The 24,059-nt window shown below is 44.5% G+C and overlaps 1 protein-coding gene across 1 annotated transcript in view; it reads left to right on the top strand.

Annotated features, from left to right (window-relative positions):
- The window catches only part of MTURN (maturin, neural progenitor differentiation regulator homolog), a 32,197-nt gene extending 16,459 nt beyond the window's left edge, over positions 1-15,738 (top strand). Inside the window, exon 3 of the mRNA XM_061165439.1 lies at positions 10,407-15,738. Coding sequence (XP_061021422.1) covers positions 10,407-10,517 — 111 coding nt within the window. The 3' untranslated portion in view covers positions 10,518-15,738. The remainder of the gene's footprint in view (positions 1-10,406) is intronic.
- The last annotated feature ends 8,321 nt before the right edge of the window (positions 15,739-24,059 follow it).

Raw genomic sequence — 24,059 nt, 5'->3', positions numbered from 1 at the left:
TTCCCATTTTGTAGACTTCTCCCCGCTTTCTGTTTGCCTCCCCGCCCCTCCCTTGCCAAAACAACCAATCTCACAAAGTCTGTGCCCTACCAGAGAAATCTGTTGTTGGATTTGACAAGGAAAAGTAATTATTCTTTTTCTTATTCACCATCTTACCTTCCTCTTTTTCCTCTCTCTTCATAACATAATTAACAAAAATGCAGGATCATCTGCTATTTGCCAAAGCAACGCTCTGGCGAGTAAGAGACAGGTGTGCGTGCTCAGTCATGTCTGACTCTTTTCGACTCCATGGACTGTAGCCTACCAGGCTCCTCTGTCCATGGGATTTTCAAGGCAAGAATCCTGGAGTGGATTGCCATTTCCTTCTCCTTCCCTTGGGCCAGGGGATCTTCCTGGCCCAAGAATCGAACTCACATCTCTTTGTCTCTTGTGTCTCCTGCATTGGCAGGTGGTTTCTTTACCACTGCGCCACCTGGGAAGCTCCTGTAGGAGACAGGAGTGGTGCCTAGTCCTGGTGCTCTAGGAGCTGACTTTCTGGGAGGAGAGACAACCACAGAAAAGTGCAAAGAAAGCTCAGGTTACCTGACTAAGCACTGATTTTGGTCCAGACACTCTGCCTGACGCTGTGCAGATGGAGGGAGGGAGTTCCATTCCCTGTCTCCTTGCTCCACTCTGCTGGTTCTTTGGGGAAGTGTTTTCTGAGAGGATGTCAATGAACAGGCACTGACCGCAGCATGATGGTTGTGGTCCCTTGACCTAGTTATGCAGAATCAGGTTACTACAGTGATGAAGAACCCGTGCTCTGGGGGGCAGGCTGCCTGGATTCAAATCCCAGGTCTGCCACTTGCTGGCTGTGTGACCTCCGCTAAATTACTTGACGCTGTTTCTCAGTTTCCTCGTCTGTTAAAACTAGGAAACAGATGACGATAGTTACCTTAGGGTTGCTGTGAAGACTGAATGACACAATTTTTGTTGGGGACCTAGTGCAGCACAGCACACATGAGAAGATTGATTAAAGGCTGGTATTGACATGGATGGGATGGGGACACTTGGCAAAATCCTGATGAGAGGTGAGCTTTCGTAGGACTTTTAGGTTTTTGGTGGAGAGAGAAAACCATTTGCTAAGTCATTTCAGCACATACTTACCAGAATCATCTGGCTAAGGCAAAGGATTTTCAAGGAGTAGTGTTGAGGTATTATAGCCAAAAGTTTATCAACAGTGATTTTGGCAAAATGATAATCATCCATTCGGTACTTCATCCATGCAGCTCACTGGGGTGGAGTGCTAGTGCTACAAGAGGGATGACCAGATGCTCCTCTCCCCCAGAGGGACACAGGACCAAGGAGCCTCTGGTGACAAGGCTATGAATGATACTTATTTTCTTTTCTGGATTTTCTAAATTTTCCATGATGTTACAGAAACCATATATGATCAGGAACTATGTTGTGATTTTTTTTTTTAATGTTTTCTTGTCCATGATGTGTCCAGAGGACTGGGAATCTCAGAAGTGAGTGGGCTCATCGAGGAATGAAGTATGGGCAGGGGCTTCCCGGGGAGGTGAGACTTGAAGAAAGGGCAAGATCTGGATCAGGTCAGCAGGGGAGGAGGGCTGGCCAAGAATAAAGACCAGGAAGGCCTGCCTTGGCTCCTTTACTGAGAGAACCTTAGAGATGTCTGTACGTGGGGCATGGTGGCTCAGCCCCGGCCTGGCCAGCTCCTATCCTGTGTGGCCTCTAGCAGGTTGTTCAGCCTTAGTGTTCCCATCTTTAAAAAGGGGGTCATACATATTTCACTGTCTTATGGATGCATGGAGAGCTTCAGAATCAGAAGACACACAGGACTGTCAAAGCCCAGCCACCCTAGCAAGGTTAGTGTTCATTTCCAGGGGCTTCCCTGGTGGCTCAGCAGTAAAGAATCCGCCTGCCAGTGCAAGAGACTCCGGTTCAGTCTCTGGGTCAGGAAGGTCCCCTGAAGAAGGATATGGCAACCCACTCCAGTATTCTTGCCTGGGAAATCACATGGACAGAGGAGCCTGGTGGGCTACAGTCTATGGGGTTGCAAAGAATAGGACATGAGTTAGTGACTAAACAATAACTACAGCTCCGTTTCCAGCTCATAACTGCTGTTAGGAAATGCTTATTAGGTGGATATGTGACTCCATGGATGGAGCAGGGCAACCTCCCTCCTGGACTTACCCATACTCTGCTGCACTCCAGGGGCCTCCTAGCTTCTACCTAGTTTTTCTCTTTGCTGCCAGATTGTCGTATTCAAATGGTACATGTGTTCAGTGACAACACCAAGTAGGCTGTCACTGCAGTTTGTGAGCAGATGGGTTTCTCTGTGTCCTGAGACCAGTAATGGCTTCAGAGACTCCTGTCAGTAGCTTCGATAAATGTGAGTTGGAGAATTGTTGGAGTCCTGCATTTTTCTTGTTTAAGTGGCCCTGAATTGATGGTCGCTGGTTATCACATGAGTGAGCTAGTCAATGAAAGAGTGGTTATAGGTCTAAGTAATATTGACCATACCGTTCCTTTTTATCCCCTCCATGTTTTTGTATCTTATACTTAGTAGTGATTGACAGTCTCCCCCCTGGTTAGAGAACAGTTCACAAGAGAAGAGAGAGCTTACCATTTCCAAGTTAGCTGTAAAACCAAACCTCATCTTTGCCTTTCAGCTCTCTCAAAGCTTTACTCTATTCTCCTGGAGTGTTATTCTTGCTTCTCTTACCAGCACTGTGGACGTTAGGGTCACGAGGCACCTGTTGCTATGACAATTCTCTGTGCTGTTTTGGTTGATGTTGCTTTCATGGCCCTTCACTGAGTGAGGGCCCACGCTTTTTCCAGGTTTTCTCGCTCAGATTGACCTTCATCCTCTCCCTGGGGTTGCTATGTGACTCCACGTTTTTTTTCTCTTTTGAGAAGCAGAGACATTTCCACAAGAAAAGTTTCCTTAATTCTGTCTTGCTGACATGAGCAAGACTGGTAATTTTTTTGCCACTAATGGCTGGGGAGCTAGGGATTAAACCCCACAGGAAAACCCTTTGTGACCCAGAAAAAGTTCATTTCTTGCTTCTACTCCTCTAGTCTGCTCAAGAGTCTGGAAGAAGAGAAAGAATCCACCTGTGGGAAGCTACCCCAGTGGGTCATAAAGTCTGATAGGAAAGCTTATGCACAAATGTGGGTTTTAATAAAGACACATTGAATTAACAATGTTATAAATTAACTATACTTCAAAAAATATGATAAGAAAAACAAACACAAAACAGCCAACCACATCGAGAAGAAAACCACATCGAACACTGACAATTTAAGTTTATCATGGCATTTGTTGTTTGCTCATGTTTTGAACATTCAAACCCTTGTCATTTAGGGTATGATAGCCCCTAAAGTAAGGGAGTACCTATTGCTCTTGCCCATTTGGGTCTTACATCACTCTTGCCGCTTAACTATTTACTTTTCCTATTATGGAGAAGACAGATTGACCAGGATCCCATCAGAGGTTTATTGGTAGCACCAGCATCATGGCTTAAGATCGTTGTTTTTGTTCAGTGGCTAAGTAGTGTCTTTTTGACCCCATGGACTGTAGCACGCCCGGCCTCCCTGTCCTTCACTTCACTACCTCCTGGAGTTTGCCCAAGTTCATGTCCACTGAATCAGTGATGCCATCCAACCATCTCATGCTCTGCCGTTCTCTTCTCCTGGCTTAAGATAAACAGTGACAAATTTCCCAAACGCTTTAGAGTCTCAGTTCTCAGACTGTGGTTTCTGGATCAGCAGTATCCCCATCACCTGGGAGCTTGTTAGCAAAGCAGAATCTTGGGTCCCACCTGAGACCCACTGAATCATAGTCTCCCTTTCAGAGATCCCTAGGTGAGTCATATACACAGCAAGCTATGAGAAATGCTGCTTCAAAAAGTCCTCTGGAAGGAGCTTACAGGGACCTCAGAAGCCACAGGGCCCTTCCTGGAAGCCCCAGATGCTAGCTGGTTGACCATGCACTCCAAGGCCTAGATACTGTCTCCTTTTATAAAGACACTATAATCTGAGAGTTTGAGTGCCACCTTTAGAGATAGCAGATGCTAAATGCCAACTGATTTCAGCCTCAGCTAGTTTATACTACCTTTAAAAAGACCTGGAGTTAGTTTTGCAGATAACCGATCCTCTCATGGGTCCAAAGAGCTTTAGTCTCAAGGATTGGCGCCTCTGCCCATTAGGTACAACTCTGTTAGGATGGGCGGACTCCAGTAGTTCTTACGTGCTCAGAGACACTTCGGAAGGAGCAAGACCCTGGGAATGCTGTCATTCTTGTCCAGAGCAATCATAAAGGTTTTTCCAGGCAAGCGGAAAAATTTTACTAAAAGTGAATGATTCTATCAGGAGTAATTCAATATACTTGACAGGGTTTCTTGGCCTGTCTTTTTCCTTATAAGAATGTGTGGGTACAGTTAAAGCAAGGACTCAGGATTCTTCCCAATCTGTTTATACTCCTGTTTCTGATATGTCTTCTTGACTGTTAAAATTTTGGACCCAGTAATTAAATTTATTTTTTTTTCCAGTCTGGCTCTTCAATCTATTCTTTTTCCTCCCCAGTTTTATTGGAATGTAATTGACATAAAGCATTGTATAAGTTTATAGTGTACAGCATAGTGATTTGACTTATATACATCATGAAAAATAATTATCACAGTAAGTTTCGTGAATATCCATCATCTTATACAGATACAAAATGAAATAGAAAATAAAACCTTTCTCTCTTGTAATGAGAACTCTTAGGATTTACGGTTTTAACAACTTTCTTATATAGCATGCAGCAATGTTTAATTATATTTACCATGATGTACATTACATCCCTAGTATTTATTTATTAATAACTTATAACTGAAAGTTTGTACTTTTTGACTGTCTTCATCCAATTCTCCCTCCCCACCCCACCCCCACCTCTGGTAACCCAGAAGTTAGACTTATCTTCCATAGATGACAGTGGAGGCAGCGGTGGGAATGCTAGATGATTACATTTCTGTATGGTGTCCTTTCTTGCTCTTTTGCTTTTTTTCATTCTCCTCTGCATGCTTCCAAATTGTACATACTCGTAAATGTTGATGCTAACACTGCATATTGAATTTTTTAATGTTTATTACCTAGTTGAAAACACTGAAGCCTCCAGCTATAGAAATAGCATGGACAGCTGGAAGGAAGTCTCCCGGGTAGCCTGGTGGTTAGCTATGTAAAGTCTACAACCCGGTGGCCTGGTTTTGAATCCTCCTATAATGCTTCCTGGGTAACACTGGGCAAATTTACTCAACATCTCTTTGTAAAGGAGAGATATTAATAATACCTACCACATAGGATTATTATGAAGACCAAAGGAATTCATGTACAGAAAGCTGCTTATACCGTACCTAGCACAGTAGCCTAACCAATATTAACTCTTATGATTGAATCCAAAGTATGACAGAATTGGTTGGTTCATTGGAATGGAACCCTGGGAATCAAATAAAGAGGCTGATAGAACTAAGTTTCTTAGTTCTCGTCCTACTTCCCAGGACTGATTAGCCATGAGGGGTTCTAGAAGCAAGCCCAGCAGAAGAGAGAAGTAGGAGCCGGGGGTGGAGACAGGCTACTCATGCACCATTAGTCCCCTTGAATCACTGAACTGGCTGTGCTTTAAAATGAGAAACAGACAGTCTTTGTGACTAGATGATTCATACAAGGCTGTATGGTTTACAGACCATGGCCATGTTCACTTTCTCATTTAATCTCCGTAGTTTCTCTGGAGTCGAGCGGCTGTCCTTCGCAGAGAAGGACGCTGAGGCTCAGCAAAGGTGGGGGTCCCCCAACCAGAACCCTGGCTTCCAGCTGCCAGGTCCAGAGCCTTTTCCACAGAACCTCTCAATGAGTCTGCAGACCCTTTACTAAGGTACCTGAAATGTCCTGACAGCCATTGAGGGCTACTTCTTTTCTCTCTCTCTCTCTCTAACGATGGGGGTACATGCATGCGTGCTAAGTTGGTTCAGGTGTGTCTGACACTTTGCAACCCTATGGACTGTAGCCCACCAGGCTCCTCTGTCTATGGGATTCTCCAGGCAAGAATACTGGAATGGGTTGCCAAACCTTCCTCCATGGGATCTTCCCTACCCAGGGATCAAACCCATGTCTCTCATGTCTCCTGCATTGGCAGTTGGGTTCTTTACCACTAGCACTCCTTGGAAGCCCAAGGATAGGGATGTTGAGCTCTCAAATTAGCATCTGAATATTTCCTGCCAAAGAGAAGGGCCTCCCAGTGTGGCTGATGCTCTGGACCTAGACCTATGTGCTTTGGATTCACACAGAAGATAAGGTGGGAAGCTGGGCAGAGGAGAGGGGAAGGGTTTCACGCTTGACTTGCTGGAACCCCTTCTACAAGCAAAACCTAAGCTGAGAAGAGGGTGGGTAAGGGGTACCTACAGTTTGGGTCCATGTGAATTATGTAAAAGTATAATGACAAAGGATAATCAATGACATGTCACTTTAGGACAAGATGGCCAATATATAGATGCATGCCTCAGCTGCACTTTCTGTACCTGTGACAGCCATTGCTAACTGAACAGGATCTTCCCCACTGAGCCTCAGAATCGTCCTGAACCCAAGGCTCCAGGCAGCCAGTCGGATTTGTTAACTGAAAGGAATCCAGTGACCATTCCTCTTTTAAGGGGCATCCCTTCAGTACAATGAGAAGTTACATTTCTTACTGAATTCATGAGTCTTCTTTTAGCATTTCAGTGACTCTGAGGTTCTTGGTCAGAGCAGCAATGTTTATGTTTTATCAGCTACTTCAGTGGTACCGTTCATGGGATATTTTCACCTTGCTGTGTCATCCAGCAGCTGTTAAAACTGAACACCAAAATATTAGTCAACTATGTTCGTTGTAACCAACCATCTTTTTTCCCTGCTTGGAGTCCAACTTTACCTTTTTTTCCATCCACTAAGATACAGAAGGGAGGCAGTGGTATGAGAAAGGGGCTTCTCCCTTCTCCCCAGCACACACTGTGGAGGCAAGATGTACCCTCCCTGCCCTTCTCCACAGCCAGCAGTGTCTCTGAGACAGCTGCAGCCTTTTGAGCTCATGTCTGCAGTTGGCCGTGGTGCCTTGGCAGACCCCATGCATCATATGATCCATGATGCCCGGCAGATGATTTTTGTCCCAAGTGTGTTCAGAGAGCTCTCTGAGACCTGTAAAGAGTTGTGGTCTGAGAACTTCAGGGTAAAGGTGTTATTTTGGTCAGGACTCTGCTTACCCTTTCCTCCTGGAAGTCTTTGAGAGGGAATGGCAAGGGGGAGGATGGCAGGGTGCTGGGAGGCAGTGCAGAGTCAATGGAACAGTCCATCTTGCTTTGTCCTAATGCATTTAGTCTTTGGATCATACGGCCATTCAGTGAAGCGGCCTGAAAATGGTTGATCCTTGCCTAAAAATGATTAACCAAGGGGCCACATGTGAGAAAGTTTCATCAAGGAGCTGAGCGTTGGCAGCCCTGGATCACAGACAAGGCCAAGATGCCCACAGCCGTGGCCTCCTGCCGGCACCAGAGCATTCATCCATATTGAACTGACCCAGCAAGGGGCACTCACAGTTTCTAACCCAGGACCAGCCAGTGCATTAAGAAAATGTTTACTGTGTATTTATTGTGAATTTCCTTGATGATAATTATAGAGCATTTGGAAAATACAGAAAGATCAAAAAGAAAAAAATTATCCATAATCACATTGCCTAAAAAACTACTCTTAAAATTTGGGCTTATTTCATTGAAGTCTTTTTTTCTTTGCATTTGTGTATAGTTAAAAAAAAATTGTATCATAATGAAAATGTAATTTTCATCATCTTTTTATACATGAGAACATTTTTTTAAAATTATTTTTATTTATTTTTGGCTGGGCTGGGTCTTCATTGCAGTGCATGGGCTTTCTCTAGTTTCGGTGTGTGGGCTTCTTATTGTGGCGGCTTCTTTTGTGGGACCTGGGCTCTAGAGCACAGGCACAGTAGGTGTGACCTGTGGACTTATTTGCCCTGAGGCATGTGGGATCTTCCCAGACAAGGGACTGAACCAGTGTCCCCTGCATTGGCAGGTGGATTCTTAATCACTGGACCACCAGGGAAGTCCAGTACATTTTCTTATATCATTAGATTATTCAAAATATTACTTTAAGTGAATATATAAGATTCCATTTTATGGATGCACCATAGTTTATTTTAACCATTTTGTTGAATGTTTTAGTAGTTTCTGTGTTTTTACATATGAATAATAGCAGCATGCATTTTTATAGGAGAAAATATAGAGGGGAATAGATATTAACATCTTGATGGGATAGTCAGCACTGTTCATTGTACTGCTGCTGACAGCCCAGATATCTGTGTGTGCATAAATATTATATGTGGGTGATACTTAAAAGTAGAGACTCTCTAGACTCTGATAAAACCTACTGGCTGTGTGAGCACCAATCCATTGAGCAATTGACATTTCCATCAAATAAGTTTATGAAAATAATTATAAAGGTAGTTGACGTCCATGAGATATCCATAGCTGCTGTACTGAGTCCTGTTAAGTGCTGTTGAATTTTTTTTATTGAAGTATAGTTTATTTACAACATTTTGTTAGTTTCAGGTATGCAACATAGTGTAATGAGTCAATATTTTTATAGTTATATTCCATTTAAGTTATTACATAACAATAGCTATAATCCCCCATGCTATATAATATATTCTTGTTGCTTATTTACTTTTTTTCTCCTAATTAACTTTTTTTTTCATTTATTTTTATTAGTTGGAGGCTAATTACTTTACATTATTGTAGTGGTTTTTGTCATACATTGACATGCTTATTTACTTTATACATAGCTGTTTGTATCTCTGAATCCCCTACTCCTGTTTTGCCCCTTTCTCCTTTCCTCTCCCCACTGGTCACCACAAGTTTGTTCTCTCTCTATGAGTCTTTTTCTGTTTTGTTATATGCATTCTTATGATTTTTTAGATTCCACATATAAGTGATAACAGAGTATTTGTCTTTCTCTATCTGACTTATTGCACTAAGCATAATACTCTCTAGGTTTATCCATGTTGTTGCAAGTGGCAGAATTTCATTCTTTTTCATGGCTGAGTAATAACTCCAGTGTATGTGTGTGTTTGTGTGTGTGTATGTGTGCCTTGCATCTTCTTTATCCAGTCATCTGTTGGTGGACATTTAGGTTACTTCCACATCTTGGCTATTGTGAATAATGCTGCTGTGTACATTGGGGTACATGTGTCTTTTTGAGTTAGTATTTTTGTTTTCCTCAGATACATACCCAGGAGTGGAATTGCTGGGTCGTATAGTAGTTCTGTTTTTAGCTTTTTGAGGAACCTCCATCCTGTTTTCCATAGTGGCTGCACCAATTTACATTCCCATCAACAGTGTAGTTCATTTCAGTTCAGTTCAGTCACTCAGTCGTGTCTGACTCTGCGACCCCATGAATTGCAGCACACGAGGCCTTCCTGTCCATCACCAACTCCCAGAGTTTACTCAAACTCATGTCCATCAAGTCGGTGATGCCATCCAGCCATCTCATCCTCTGTCATCCCCTTCTCCTCCTGCCCCCAATCCCTCCCAGCATCAGGGTCTCTTCCAGTGAGTCAGTTCTTCGCATGAGGTGGCCAAAGTATTGGAGTTTCAGCTTCAGCATCAGTCCTTCCAATGAAAACCCAGGACTGATCTCCTTTAGGATGGACTGGTTGGATCTCCTTGCAGTCCAAGGGACTCTCAAGAGTCTTCTCCAACACCACAGTTCAAAAGCATCAATTCTTCAGCACTCAGCTTTCTTCACAGTCCAACTCTCACATCCATACATGACCACTGGAAAAACCATAGCCTTGACTAGACAGACCTTTGTTGGCAAAGTAATGTCTCTGCTTTTTAATAGTCATATCATTTGCAAATATTTCTCCTATTCAGTAGGTTGTCTTTTTTGTATTGTCAGTGGTTTCCTTTGCTGTGCAAAAGCTTTTAAGTTCCATTAGGTCCCATTTGTTTATTTTTCCTTTTATTTATTTTACCTTAGGAGATAGATCCAAAAAAAAAAATTGCTACAATTTATGTTAAAGAGTGTTATGCTTATGTTTCCTTGTAGGAGTTTTATGGTTTCTGGTCTTACATTTAGATCCTTACTTCATTTTGAGTTTATTTTTGTATATGACGTGAGAGAATGTTCTAATTTCATTCTTCTACATGGAGCCGTCCAGTTTTCTCAGCACGACTTATTGAAGAGAGTGTCTTTTCTCCATTGTGCCTCCTTGCCTCCCTTGTCATCAGTGCTGCTGAATCTGTATTAGCCGCCTCTGGTTGTCTTCCTGCCTTTTGGCCATGTGGCACTCACAGCTGCTTCTCTTCTCTCCCCTGTAGTTACTGGGGCTTCCGGATGCAGATGATGACGCTTTTGAAGAGTACAGTGCAGACGTGGAAGAGGAGGAGCCAGAAGCGGACCACCCCCAGATGGGGGTCAGCCAGCAGTAGACTTCCAGGGGCTCCCTCCTGAGAAGGAGCGTGAGCCCCATGTACCTGGGGTGGGGTCGTGAGCTCCTGGGTTAGCATTTTGCATTAGCACTTCGAAACAGGACGTCTGACTCCCAGCATCCAAATTAATATGAAATACCTTTTTAATGACCACACAATATCTGGGATGAGCTTTGCTCAGAAGTGACCTGAATTTTACTCCCGTTTCAGTGGGTCTCTATGGAGTTGTCTCGGTAGCCTTTGCCAGTTTGAATTTAGAGTCCATTCTGTGGCTGACTGTTCTATCTTGAGTTTATGTTGGAGAACTAACATTTGCTGACTCGAATGTCGGGAACTCTGAATGTATTAAGGATATGCATTGAGTCATCACAGGTGACGTTATTGAGGGAAAGCATGGCAGAGAAGAAATGCGGTCTGCACTTTTAATGTACCTTTTAAGTGTGTGTAAGTGGAAGGTTTTGCTTATAAAGCATGAGTTTTAATATCTAGTCATTAAAACTGCCCAAGTGCAAATACACGGGCAGAAAAGGAGAATTACTTAATTTTGGATTAAGAGGGTAAGAGAGGCAAAGAAGCCTTTGTTTAAGTGTTCTGCCAGTACTGAGTTACCTGGATATAGAGCAACTGGTTCATGGTTAGGTAGAAACATTACTTGCATGTTCAATTATTTTAAAACATGCTGATTCCAAAGCCACATTTAAAGTGGAGAATATAAATGGGGTGACATAAATTATTGATTTCTTGAAAATGTTTATAAGCCACCCCCATATGAAATGAAACATTTACCTTCTCTCCTTATAACAAGATGGCAACTTATTAAATTATGAAAACATCCCGAATCCAAGTGCCACTTAAACTTTGAAGCCATAGATAAATTTAAAAGGAAAATAAAGCAGGATAAAAAAATTTTTTTAAATATGATGGAATCCTTTACTTCCTTAATTCATCTCTTATTCTTTCAAAAAAAGTCAAGAAAAGGATCCCACTCTATAATTTATTTAAAAATTGTAATCAAGTGCTTTGAAGAACTCAACTGCAATGAAGTCATAAAGTGATATGAAGGTGGGACTTTCTAAATCATGGGTTAGCTTGGTTCAGTGGGGAAGTTTTAATGATCAAAATAGTCAGACAACTCACAGAAACAACTGTGATAATAACTGGAAACACTGCTGTCACCTTTTGGCCACAAACACTGAGTGCGGAAATTCTTTGCAATGCTAACATGGAATTATTTAAAACATTCATTTTTCTTAGACCCTTCTGCATCTCTGGTTTTAATAAAAGATGCGGACTGCCTCTTTTACAACACTTGACAAATCGTAACATCTGGGGTGGAACTGTTGTTAACATGCACACATGTGCCTGTTGGGTTGTCAAAGTTTTAGATTAAGAAAGCAGCAGTAGAGGCCACAGAGCTTATGGGAGTCTTGTATATCTTCCAGGCATGTCGGTGTAAACTTGATTATCTCAACATTTTCTGTTTAATTGATTGGTGCTGTGAGGAGCGCAGCTGCTCGTGGTTAAAATGGTGTCCTGCAGTTTTAAGTCATCGGGTAAAATAATTTCGTGGTTTCCATCCGTGCTTCAGTGCCCACGTTTTGTCTTGATTTTTTTTTTTTTTTTCTTGGAAAGACATATTAAAGGTTAACTTGAAGTGAAATGAATTTCCTTCAGAGTAGCCTGTTAACAAACCTTGAGGTTTCATCCAGTGGGGTAAGCAGACTCCATGCCTTGCTCTCATGCCCATGTTCTGATTGGCTGTGTACCTGAGCACAGGTGATTGGAATTGCACCTCCCAGATCCATAAGCTCCCAGGTCCGTAAGCTCCCAGATCCATAAGCTCCATTTTCACACAGTAGGCCAAAAGGATGACTTCTGCCACCAAAATGAAGACGCTTGACTAGCTTGCTCCATTCAGAGGTAAATTGGAAATTTTGTAGTTCGAGGCTTAAAAATCTAAATTTACATATGTTTGAAAATGGAATGGACATTAATATAAAATGTATTTTATGAAAAAAGTGTTTAGGCTTTGACCAGATGCATTTTGGTATTATTATGCGAATGTTCTCTGTTTATAAAAATTGAGCTGAGATTTAAACTCAGCCATTCCATGCCGGGGAGAAATCTGGTCTTTGTTCTGCCCCCAGGGGTTGGGGGGAACATCGCTGTGTGTTTCTTATTTTTGTGGCAAAACCCCAAAGAACTTTGCGAATCGGATTGTTTCCTCTAAAGCTTCGTTTTCTCTGATTGTGCATATCCGCTCCAGTGCACGCTGACACACGTGCACACATATACACACCCACCAGCGCTGTGGATTCTCTGTTTGGCACTAGAGCTTGCTCACTGTGGAGCCTCACCTGGCTGGTCAGGGACGCGGGCAGCCTGTGGTTCTCATTATGAAAGTGGTTCCCTGGCTAGACTCTCACAAACACACAATCACACTGACTGGAGAGGCACTGTGGCTCCACGGGAGGAGCGGAGACCCAGTAGTCAGGAGAGAGGCCTGGCTTTAGTCCTGACTCTGCCAGTGACCTTGGGCCAGTCACTTCACTCACCTAAAGCAGACGGTGTTTGCCTTCCTGCTTGAACCACTGCCCTTCCTTCACTGTCTTATTGTGTGTGTGTATAAAGAGCTACAGTCAAGGAAACTCTTCAAGAAATGCAAAGGAAATACCTTATGAATCTTGTTTGTGTTGGTCTGTGAGTGTTCACAGCCCCTTAGCCCCGATGCTAAGGGGCTGATGAGATTCTTTTCCTTGGGTGAGAAGGTGAAGGAGGGCCCCCAGGAATGTGGAAAACACACTTATTCCAGTTGGCGTGCTTTGCTGTGGAAGGCAAGGGTTTTCCTGGTGCCCTGACAGACTGAGGCTTTGGCAGTAGAATAAGTTTAACTTAACTGAGAAGGGGAATTCACATGAGGAATAGCTGGGAGAGAGTGAAAGATGAGTACTTTGTTGCCATGTCATCCAGGGAGAGAGAAAGAAGTAATAGGAAGTGACTGAGTGTGTATGCACAGTCATGTGTGTGAGTGTGGGTGGGTGTGTGAATAGGGGGATGGTTGATTGCTTATTGATCACTGTGGCCTAACTGTGAAGTCATGCCTGTGATAACATTACAAAACCTGGATCCCAGGTTTGAGTGAATCACAGAAACATTTTTCTGATGGTGAGACCGTTACTTTCCCTGCCTGATAATCATACTGAAGAGACTTTGGGGAGTTGAAGAACAGATTCTGGAGGGAGGTGAGACCCCATAGTATGCCTGTCATCACCCTGGAGACCCCAGTGTCCACCCAAGTCTTCCAGGCTCCCAGCAGCACATAGTGCTTTTTCCCCCATGCCTAGAACATGAAAAGTCTCTCATTTAGGAGTTCTTCTTGTGTCCTGGTGCCAGAATCAAGGTTTCCAGTGTCTGCAGGTGAAACCTCTCTCCTGTCACAGTCAGCGTCCACATAGGAGCAGAAACCTTTCCCCAGCACAAGTACATCTCTAAATACCGTTTCTGGTTCATGAGAGCACAAAGTGTTTGTACCCAGGGGAGCTGTGATACTAGAGCATTGTCAGAATTTATATTTTAGAAATCTTGCATATTAAAATGTATAGGTGGGGAAGCTGTGGTATGAACAGACCTGATTTCCCATGGTTTGAGTGAAGACACCTAAGAATAGGCAGGACTTAACCTGTGGTAGGAGGAGATGAGTGAGGTGTTCAATAGAATGACAGAGTTAGGGTCTGACTCTTTAAATAAATAAAGCCAGGAGGCAGTTATTCTATGAAGTACAAGAGAACTATTTTCCTGGCTATCTCACCAGGGTCCTGCTTCCCTGAAAAGGGACTGCTTGCCTGTTGAGAGGCAAGGCCTGAGTGGGGGGGGGTGGCTTTGTGGCTTTAAAAATCCACCCCCACCCCAGCCAAGGAGACAGTGGATATCCTGCAAATTGGTGGAGTTCTGTTCCTCATTAAACCACCAGCCTGAGATGCCTGTATTTCCAAAGTGCTGTCAGATCTGAGAGGGGCCTCTGATCACCTGGCAGGCAGGAGAACCAAAATTGACCTCGCGGTCAGCTGCAGAGAAGGGTCGGTATCAGAAATGTCCCTGCTGGCCAGAGGGCAGAGCCCACCTCCTCCACCATGCTTCCGGATTGTAGAAAGAGCACAACTGAAACTCAAGTGGATCCCAGATCCAGCTTCCTTCTAGTGAGTGTTAACTCCAAAGAGATGCCATTGCCTGATGGTTTAGTCTTCAGAGTACCAGAGAAGCCTCAAATGTTTTGCATTAAAAATGAATCCTCTTCCATAAAGACACAATCAGTTATCTTGGTGATACTAGGTATGAGGTGAAAGGTGAAGTCTTCTGGATTTTATGCAGACTAATTCTCAGACTTGCCAAAATGCCAGTAGCCACTGGTATCCGTGGCAACGTGGTGTCTGTGGTAAAATATATTGCTAAAGCTCATGTTCATTGGGCAGGTTGTTAATAAGGTGTTGTCTTTGATATCTGTACTCACATTTGGATTACAAAAACAGAGGACCCGTGAGCATTTCATGTTGTAGAAAGTCCATTTAAAGCACGGTATGGTTGAATAGGCACAAGTAGTTAAAAGCCCGCGCCAGGCCACACACAAATGAACATTTAATTTGCTGAGAACTGTGCGTTCAAGTTGTTCGGTACCACGGAGAAAGCTGACGGTCTGGTCTTTGTAAAAACTGCCTTTACCTGTTTTTTCCTTTTGTTTTTGTTTCTTCAGATTCATTTTTTACTTTAAATACCTTCTGATAAGTAGGCAGATAAGATACAGAGCAGTGCTTTGTATCTCCTCAGCTTTTTAGAGGAGAGAGGAAACCGTCAGTGCTAGGGAAAACCTGAAACCATCTGTGAGCAGTCTTCATTTGTGTAGGAGAGCAACGTTGAGCTAGCCGCATCAGAAGCAAAGGCAAGGAATGGTTTGGGGCTTTTGTTTTTTAGGTGAGAAATGTTTCATGCCGGGTGTGTATGCTTTCTTTGCCTTTATATTTCTTTTCGAAGAAATCTCTTGTAAATTACAAAACTGTGAAATGGGTTGCCAAAATCTGTTGCCCTTCATTAGATGCTTCAGCAGTGTAAACCCCAAATTGAACCCTGTCTACACCTGCTCCTTCCTCACTCCCCTGTGGGTGAGGATCTCATCCAACGATGTAATTACCATACGCTTGCTATTAAAGAGCCTTCCGATCTCTGGTGACATGTGCCTCTTGTTTACCGTCTCCACCACGTTTGGTCCTATAGGGCACCTTACTTGATCTGAAGGGGGACGGGAACTGGGGATCATCAGCCAGCTCTGTGGTTGCTGCTGTTGGGTCCTGGCTGGGGTGGGAGTGGGCAAGTGAGGACGTGATTGCAACAACCACTGATACGATTCAGATGTTAATAATTGATGTATTTGGAAACATTAGTCTATTCTGATGCTGCAGCTGGTGTTTAGTAGTTTTCCACTCTTCCTTCGAACCTTAGATTTTTTTTTTTTTTTTTTGGGGTCCTAATCAGGAATCCATTATGGCCCCAATTAGAAACCTGTGGTCATTCTGTGATGACAGGACACTATTTCCCACTACTTTCCTCCCATGTGTTATTCAGAAACAGTGGCATTTAAAGAATAAATCTGGAAGTTGGTAATAAGTCCCATTATTTAAGAGCAAGTTTCTTTCCCCAAATGAATAGGTCTCCATAGATTGTTAAATTAGATTTGCGATTGCCTGAAATAGACACAGCCTAGAAGCTCATGTGTGTGTTTCAGGTAACTTAACTTGTGCTGCTTCGTTTTAACATGGCTGTTGTCAGAGACTGTACTGAATGGTGGGCAGTGTGCAAGCTTGCAGACCTCACTTAGTGGCCGTGATGTGGTCTTCAAAGCCTTTCTTATAAGAGAATTCCCTTGTTACTGTTAGTCGAGCACTCTCACAGATAGACCTTTTGGTTTTTAATATTTATTTGGCTGCATCGGATCTTAGTTGATACACGTGGGATCTAGTTCCCTGACCAGAGATAGAACGTGGACTCTCTGCATTGGGAGCATGGAGTTTTAGCCACTGGACCACAAGGGAAGTCCCTCACAGATAAGACTTTTAAAAATGCAAGCCTGCCACTCTATCCAAGTGCAGGGCCTAGTGTTCCCTTAGCAGAGACTTTTTCTCTACTTGGTTGTCCTAGGACAAGGCTCTAACCCGGTCTCCTCCCCGACTGGCTGTGTGATCACAGGCTTGTCACCTCCCCACCCCCATCTCTCTTTCCTCATCTGTAAAGATAAGAGTATGGACTCATTTCCAAGTTCCCTTCGGGCACTAGTGTTGTGGGGACATGTCTTGGCTAGTGAGATCAGGGCAGGAGGGAAGCAAAGTTTATAAGGAAAGTGCTTTCTCAGGAAACGCCTGGGCTGGACGACCAACACTGGCAAAACCATTTCTCCATTTTGAACCTGTGTTCTCTAAGATCCCTTTTAGAAATAAAGAGTCCAAAAGAGAGGGATTAATAGTTGGAGCAGAGGGGATTTTTAGGACTTTTAGTAGGGAAACTACTCTGTGATACTGTAATGGTGAATCCATATCATTATAAATCTGGCCAAACCCATAGAATATACACCACCAAGTGAACTCTGATGTAAATGATGGACTCTGGGTGATAAGGTATGTCAGTGTAGGCTTCAAATGCATCACTATGTGGGGGATATTGAAATGGGGGAACTGATGCATGTGTGTGGACTGGGGATCAATGGGAAATCTGTCTTCTCATATTTGCTGTGATTCTAAAGCTACTATAAAAAGTAAGCACTAATAAAACGACAAAAAAAGAAAGAGCCCAGCCAAAATAGTAGACGTGTATTAGCTCCAGTGCTGACATCCCTAGATACTTTCTCCTGCCTTCCTACATGTCCCTTCTTTTTGTGATCAAGAATACAGGATAGGGGACTTCCCTGGTAGTCCAGTGAGTGACTCAGGCTCCATGCTCCCAATGCAGGGGTCCTGGGTTCAATACCTGGTCAAGGAACTAGATCCCACATACTACAACAAAGAATTCGCTTGCCACAACTAAAAAAAAAAAAATCCCACATGCCACAAGTAAGGAACCAGTATGCAGCAACGGGGATCGAAGATGCTGTGTGCCACAACTAAAAACCTATAACAAGATGGGGAAATTTGGGGTGATTTGCTTAGGGATGTAAAGAATAGTCTTCTTTCCTTTAGAAATGGATCTCGTGTTCATAATAAAGTCAGGCCAAGTGGGACCTCCCAATGTCCCTAGTTTTCATTGTGGATGTAAATGTGTTGAAATAAACAAAACCCAGTGTTTGTACGCTGCGCCAGAACTGGGGCCAGTGGGCTGGCACGTGTTAGTGCCCCCCCCACCACCGCGCCCTCCTGCTGACCTGGGGTGAGGGGCGGTGGGTGAGGAGCAAACACTCCCGCTCCCTTAGTGGGTTTGGCCACCTGATACTTTAGAAACTCCAGAAATGCGTCCCAAAAGAGCTGGCCCTCTGCTTTTCCTTTTAGTTTCGTAGTAGGCAAACACTAACTTTGAAATACTTTCCCGATTTCTAACCTACCTTTTTCCCTTTTCTGCAGCAAAAAGCAATGATGTTCCTAAAAATCTGAGCAGACTATAATTAGGCAGCCAAAGAATAAAGTTGGCATTTCCCATTAGGCAGCATTTAAAGGAGCAGAGAAATTTTCTCCTTGTTTTCCAGGAAAATATGGTAACCACGCGGGATGTAAAAAACAGGCCGTATAAGGAAGTTGGTCCCTTGGGATGCTTTTTAATTGGAAGCCTCTAGAGGTCAGCACCACATAAAGAAAGGGTTTCCTAGTGCTGGTGAGGCTCTCACTCATTTCCTTGTGGAGCCTTTGGGAAAGAGGAGAAAGCAGGCCCCCAGCGTGGCACGAGAGGAGCGAGTAGCCCAGCCATGCATAGGAGGGAAAGGTGTAGAGTCCCTTCTTTATACATGAGTCCTAGCATCTGACCCCAGTTGGTTTTCTTCCTTTCTCATCCATCTTTCTCTGCAGCTCCCCCACCCCCATACACACACACTGTCAGCTCAATAAACACGACTTATTGACTGATCAATGGAGCGTGGCATTTAGCTCCCTCTGAGAAGGGCTGGGGAAGTGCCAGAGAGGAGATGGATGGCATATTTCATTTTGTTCTGAGCAAGGTGAAAGACCGCTCCATGTTCCGAGGTAGCCCAGGCCTTTCTGGTGATCAGCCGGCAGGCTTTGTGAAGACCTGTTGCTTCCAACCTGACTTCAGGGTGCTGAGGATGGTGCTGGGACCACAGATCCCAGCAGGTCTCAAGTCAGGCTCCCTGAGGCCTGCACAGAACAGGGGTGGGTGGGGAAGGATTTGCCTGTCTGTAGGACATCTGGCCAGAAGGTACTTGGGAGCCCCTAAAAACTGGTTGAGGCTCCTGGGAGCCCCAGGACACAAGATGCAGTAGCAGCATGGAATGTTACAGACCACCAGAGGACAAAGCCAAAACCAGGGCAGCCTTGGGTGTTCCCAGTGGCTCCCAGAGTTGCCCAAGAAGGAGCAGGAAGTCCTTTCCTTCCCTCCCTCCCCATTTCCCCCTCTGTTCAGGTTTTTTATTGTTTCTACTGCATTAGGTCTAACTCACATCACGGTAGTGGGATTGACAGCTATCCTTTGCTGGGTGACTTGGCTGAGCTGGGACCCCCTCCCTGAGGAGGGAGATTGATGGAAAGGGCAAAAAACATGTCATAAGCATAATGGAAGTCCCTACTGCCCTGAGAAATATTTTAACAGTGGCTTAACAGCAGCCTCGCTACTTCCACTAGATCTCAGAATGATGTTCTTTGATTCTGGTGAGTGTGGCCAAGGTTTGGGGTTACCTGGCTCACCAGTGTTGCTGCATCCTTTGTGAGTATGGAATAGCCCGAGGAGGTTTCAATCATTCTCCCATCAAACAAACAGTTCTAAATGAATATACCCCAGCTGTGTGCACTGTTATGTGTGATAGTTTATTTTAACAAACTTTTATAAAGCCCTTTCTAAGTATTGGGCACTGTACTAAGCTCCTTTAGACTCCTACAATCCTTCCAACAAAAGGTAGATGTTATGATTGATATCCCTCCTTTTTTTAATCTTTCTGTATCTCAAGGTTTGCTTTTTTAAAAATTTTATTGAAGTATAGTTGATTTACAATATCGTGTTTAATTTCTGCTTACAGCAAAATGAGTCAGTTATATACACACACATGTATATGACTCAGTGGACAGGAGTTCGAGTAAACTCTGGGAGACAGTGAAGGACAGGGAAGCCTGGTGTGCTGCAGTCCTTGGGGTCAAAGAGTCAGACCCGACTTAGCAACTAAATAACAACAACAACAATACACATATAAATCCTTTTTCATACTCTTCTCCATTATGGTTTATCCCAGGATAATAAATATATTTCCCTGTGCTGTACCGTAGGGCCTTGTTTATCCATTCTATATGTACTAGTTTGCATCTGCTAATGCCAAACTCCCAATACTTCCCTTTCCCATACGCCCTCAGTAACCCCAGCACCACTGCGTACTTCTCAGGTGTGTGGATTGGAAAACACTTCAAAGGCAAATTCTATCGACTCTTGAGTCTCACTTGCTGGTTTGGATGATCTCTGCCATTGTTTCCTGCACTAATGTGGGAAAAGAAAAGCTGGCCACATCACATCCCCTAGAAATGTTGGTGCCCCAAACCTGCTTTCCCTGCTTCTGAGGTCCCCAGTATCCTACATAATCCCTCATGGTTGGGATCCTTTGGGACCCAGCGAGCATGGGCTCACTGATGAGGGGCTCCAGAGAAATGGTGCTGAATCCCGGGAACCGTGCTTTTCTATTTTCCGAATGATGCTGGGATCAGACGAAGGAGAGCAGAAAAGCTGAGTCAAAACCAAACTTTTGAGCGTAGGAATTCTCCAGGGAGCATGAAACTGCATTGGTTCAGAAAGACGAGGGGACAGACCGTGTCACATGGCGATGAAGATAAGAGGCGATTTGGATGTGAGTCTTGATTCCTATGTAACCTTGGTCTTTGCAATCTTGAGTTTCTTCTGCTGAGAAGTGGTACAGGCCACTTGGCCTGCAAGGGGCTATAAAAAGACAAACTCTTGAGAATCAACTTTAAAACGGGTCTGGAAAATGTCCAGTTTAACTGTTTCTGATTCCACTAGGCCCTGTTATCAGAAATAGAAATCTAACGACTGAAGGGACACAAACTACACAGCCTCCCCCGATGTTGCTCTGCAATGGGATTTCAGGTTGGACTCGCACTTGACCAGGGGCCCGCTACTGAGGACTTCCCCCCACCCCCACCGCACCCAACAGCCCTCCACTCCTCACCGGCCGTTGGGACCTGTATCATTCAAGTGAAAGTGCTAGTCACTCAGTTGCATCCAATTCTTGGCCACCCCGTAGACTATAGCCCACCAGGCTCCTCTGTCCATGGAAATTCCCAGGCAAGAATACATGCCCCAATCTGCCACGGCACAGCTTAATTACCTAGCTCCATCCCACCCTGCCACACACCACTTGTCTCACATAATCCCACCCTGCAACATGCCTAGCCACCTCAGCTTGTACCTGTGCACCCACACACCTCCACAGCTCCCATCAACCCACACGACCTATGCCTATAGCCATTACAGTGTCCCTTTCCTGATAACTGCCACCTCATCCCAGTCCATCCAGTGACATATCCGCCTAGCCACAACATGCCTGACCAAGCATCCGCACATCTCACTCAAAGATGCACTGGAATGGGTAGCCATTCCCTTCTCCAGAGGATCTTCCTGACCCAGGGATTGAACCCAGGTATCCCTCAATGCAAGGCAGATTCTTTACCATCGGAGCCACCAGGGAAACCCTTTATCATTCAAACTTCATCTAAATTTAACATGGGGCTATAATGCAGTCCTTCAGTAGACAACATTACTACTTCAGAAATATGTCCTTCATCTTTGCAAGTGGTCTTAACTCACAGGAAAATTCGTGCAGGAAAGTGTTATTTATATTGAACCTATGCCATTTCATAGCTTTCTTTACAGTATGGTTAAAACTGGTGATTTGGGGGACTTCTGGTGTTACAGGGCCTAAGACTATGCTTCCACTGAAGGGGGCGTAGGTTCCATCCCTGGTCAGGGAACCAAGATCCAACATGCCATGCAGCCAAAAAAAAAAAAAAAAACAAACCAAGCAGCCAAAAGAAATTTGGTGATGTGGCAATACTTGGTGATAGAGCTAAACTCTCCAGTTCTCTTGATTTCCTCCTTCCTTCAGAGACTATTTCTGACTCTGGCCAGCTCCCAAATTACTCCTGTGACTGGCTACAAGAAGTGCTTAGTGAGGGAATATGAGTGGCGTGGTGTAAAGCTCTTGTCGTGAAGGAAACACAAAGCAGTGCCCTTCTTGTGGTGAGTGAGAAGCATCTTCACTACCTCCACCTCCCAAGATTTTGAAAAAAGGTCTCTTATCCATCAGCGAGCCAGAGCCATCATCCAGCTCAGTGCTAATGAACTCATCCAGCCCAGCCACACAGCCCAGTCCCTTCAGAACTCTGGCCAAACCTTTACTTAACGCACAAAAGCTGACTCCCTGGGGTACATTTCAAACCTTGCTCTGACTCCACACACATAACATAAAGCATAAACAAAGTTGGCCACTTGCTCTTGAATATCCCATTTGAAAGCTAGTGTTGGCAATTCCAGACAGAGTTTTGACACAGGACAACAAACACTGAGTTAGGAATGCTGTTTGCTGCTTGGACCTCCTCTCCCGGGGATGGTCCTGCCTGCTGCCCAGGGAGAGCGTTACAGATGTGGAGCTGGGCAGAGCAGCTGCTGGGAGATACAATGACCTTGGTGTGTTAGTTCATCATCAAGACAATGGCACTTTTGTGGATTTTCTAGAAATAGAACTCTTCATCTGGTGCCAGAGTGTGCTATGCTTTGGAGCAGTGATGTCACAAGGAGGCAGAAACTAGGGAATTGATCCTCTTTGGCAGGGTGACTAATTGTTTCCCAACCTCTGGACGTTTACTGATGTCATCCATCTTCCCCAAATCTGCCAGCCTGTGGGTGAGGAGAGACCCACGCCTACAGATACAAGTTCTTATTTCTCTGGCTCTGATGCTCACTTTAGCAGTTCTCAGCCCTCCTCAGATTCCCCCCAAATATTCTGAGGTTGGCCCCTGGGGTGTCTCATATGTGTTTGACAAGCTCATCTTTGGTGACACCTGATGTTCTCCTTTCTGGGTGAACTCGCAGCCATCCCCGCTAATGCTGCAAGACGCCCAAGGGGGAGCTGGCGGGCCAGTGTCCACAGACAGGCCCAGTTTTCCACCAAAGGTGTCCACTTTGCTGCCACCATCTGCCAGTGTTAGCCTGAGGCTGCCAGCGCGAGGTAGTGAGACCCTGGGTGTGTGGTCCAGGGTGCTGACCCCAGGGAGGGTGCCACCCGGGTGACAGCCCTGTTTTTATTTATTTTTTGTTCCAGCCATTTGCCGAAGGGGTGAGCATGAGTCCAAAGAGCTGGACATTGCTTTGAATGACAGATTAGGAATCACCTTTTCATCCAGCCTTTCCTACTGTCACCCTGGAACCCAGTTTGTGAGCTTGACACACTTCCCAGGAGTGGGCCCATGGTACGGGTCTCTTTGCTTCTACCCCATGATCCCTGAATGATCCTCCAGGAAGTGTCATCAGTAGATAAGACAGTCATGAAGCAGCCCTGGCCCCAGATACATCCTGGTGGGAAGACAAGGATATATGCTGTGGCCCCTTCTACTTTCTGTAAAATTTCCAAGTCAGGAGAGAAGCTACCTGCCAACACAAAACACTCACTTTCTGGTGGCTGGTGCTGTTCTCCAAGGCTGCCTGGCTACACACCATCTCTGGGAAGGCTCAGAAATGGCCCCATTTGAGCAGGAAGGCTGGAGAGTAGGAAAATGGCTCATGTGCCTCCAAGCCAGTGGTGAAAGATTGATGTGACATTGTTCTACTCAAGTTTCTTAATCAGTGCAACCTGCTATAATAGGATGCTATAGACTGAGTAGGTTATAAACAACAGACATTTGTTTTTTATAGTTCTGGAGACTGGAAGTCCAAGATCAAGCAGATTCATTGTCTGAGGATAATCTGCTTGGTTCATATGTCCTCACGTGGTGAAAGGGGTGAGGAAGCTCTCGGGTCTCCTTTTAATGACACTAATCCCACACATGAGGGCTTCACCCTCACAACCTAATCACCTTCCAGAAGCCACACCTCCAAATACCATCACACTGGGATTAGGTATCCACATATGAATTTGAGAAAACACAAACATTCAATCTATAGCATAAAGTCACCCAGGTTTCAGCATCTAGAACTATATATATTCAGCCCCCATCACCTGATTTCAGAGTCATAAGAACCCTGGAACTCTTAAGTCCTCTTTTTCCAACACTCTCTCTTTAAAAGAATCTTCCATGAATCCACACCATTCCCCACCCCCAGCCCCACAACTTAGCCGTCACCAAGGGA

Source organism: Dama dama, chromosome 18 (assembly GCF_033118175.1).
Source record: "Dama dama isolate Ldn47 chromosome 18, ASM3311817v1, whole genome shotgun sequence".
Taxonomy (NCBI): domain Eukaryota; kingdom Metazoa; phylum Chordata; class Mammalia; order Artiodactyla; family Cervidae; genus Dama; species Dama dama.
The sequence above is the reverse complement of the archived record's forward strand: the minus strand, read 5'-3'. Positions and strand labels throughout refer to the sequence as shown.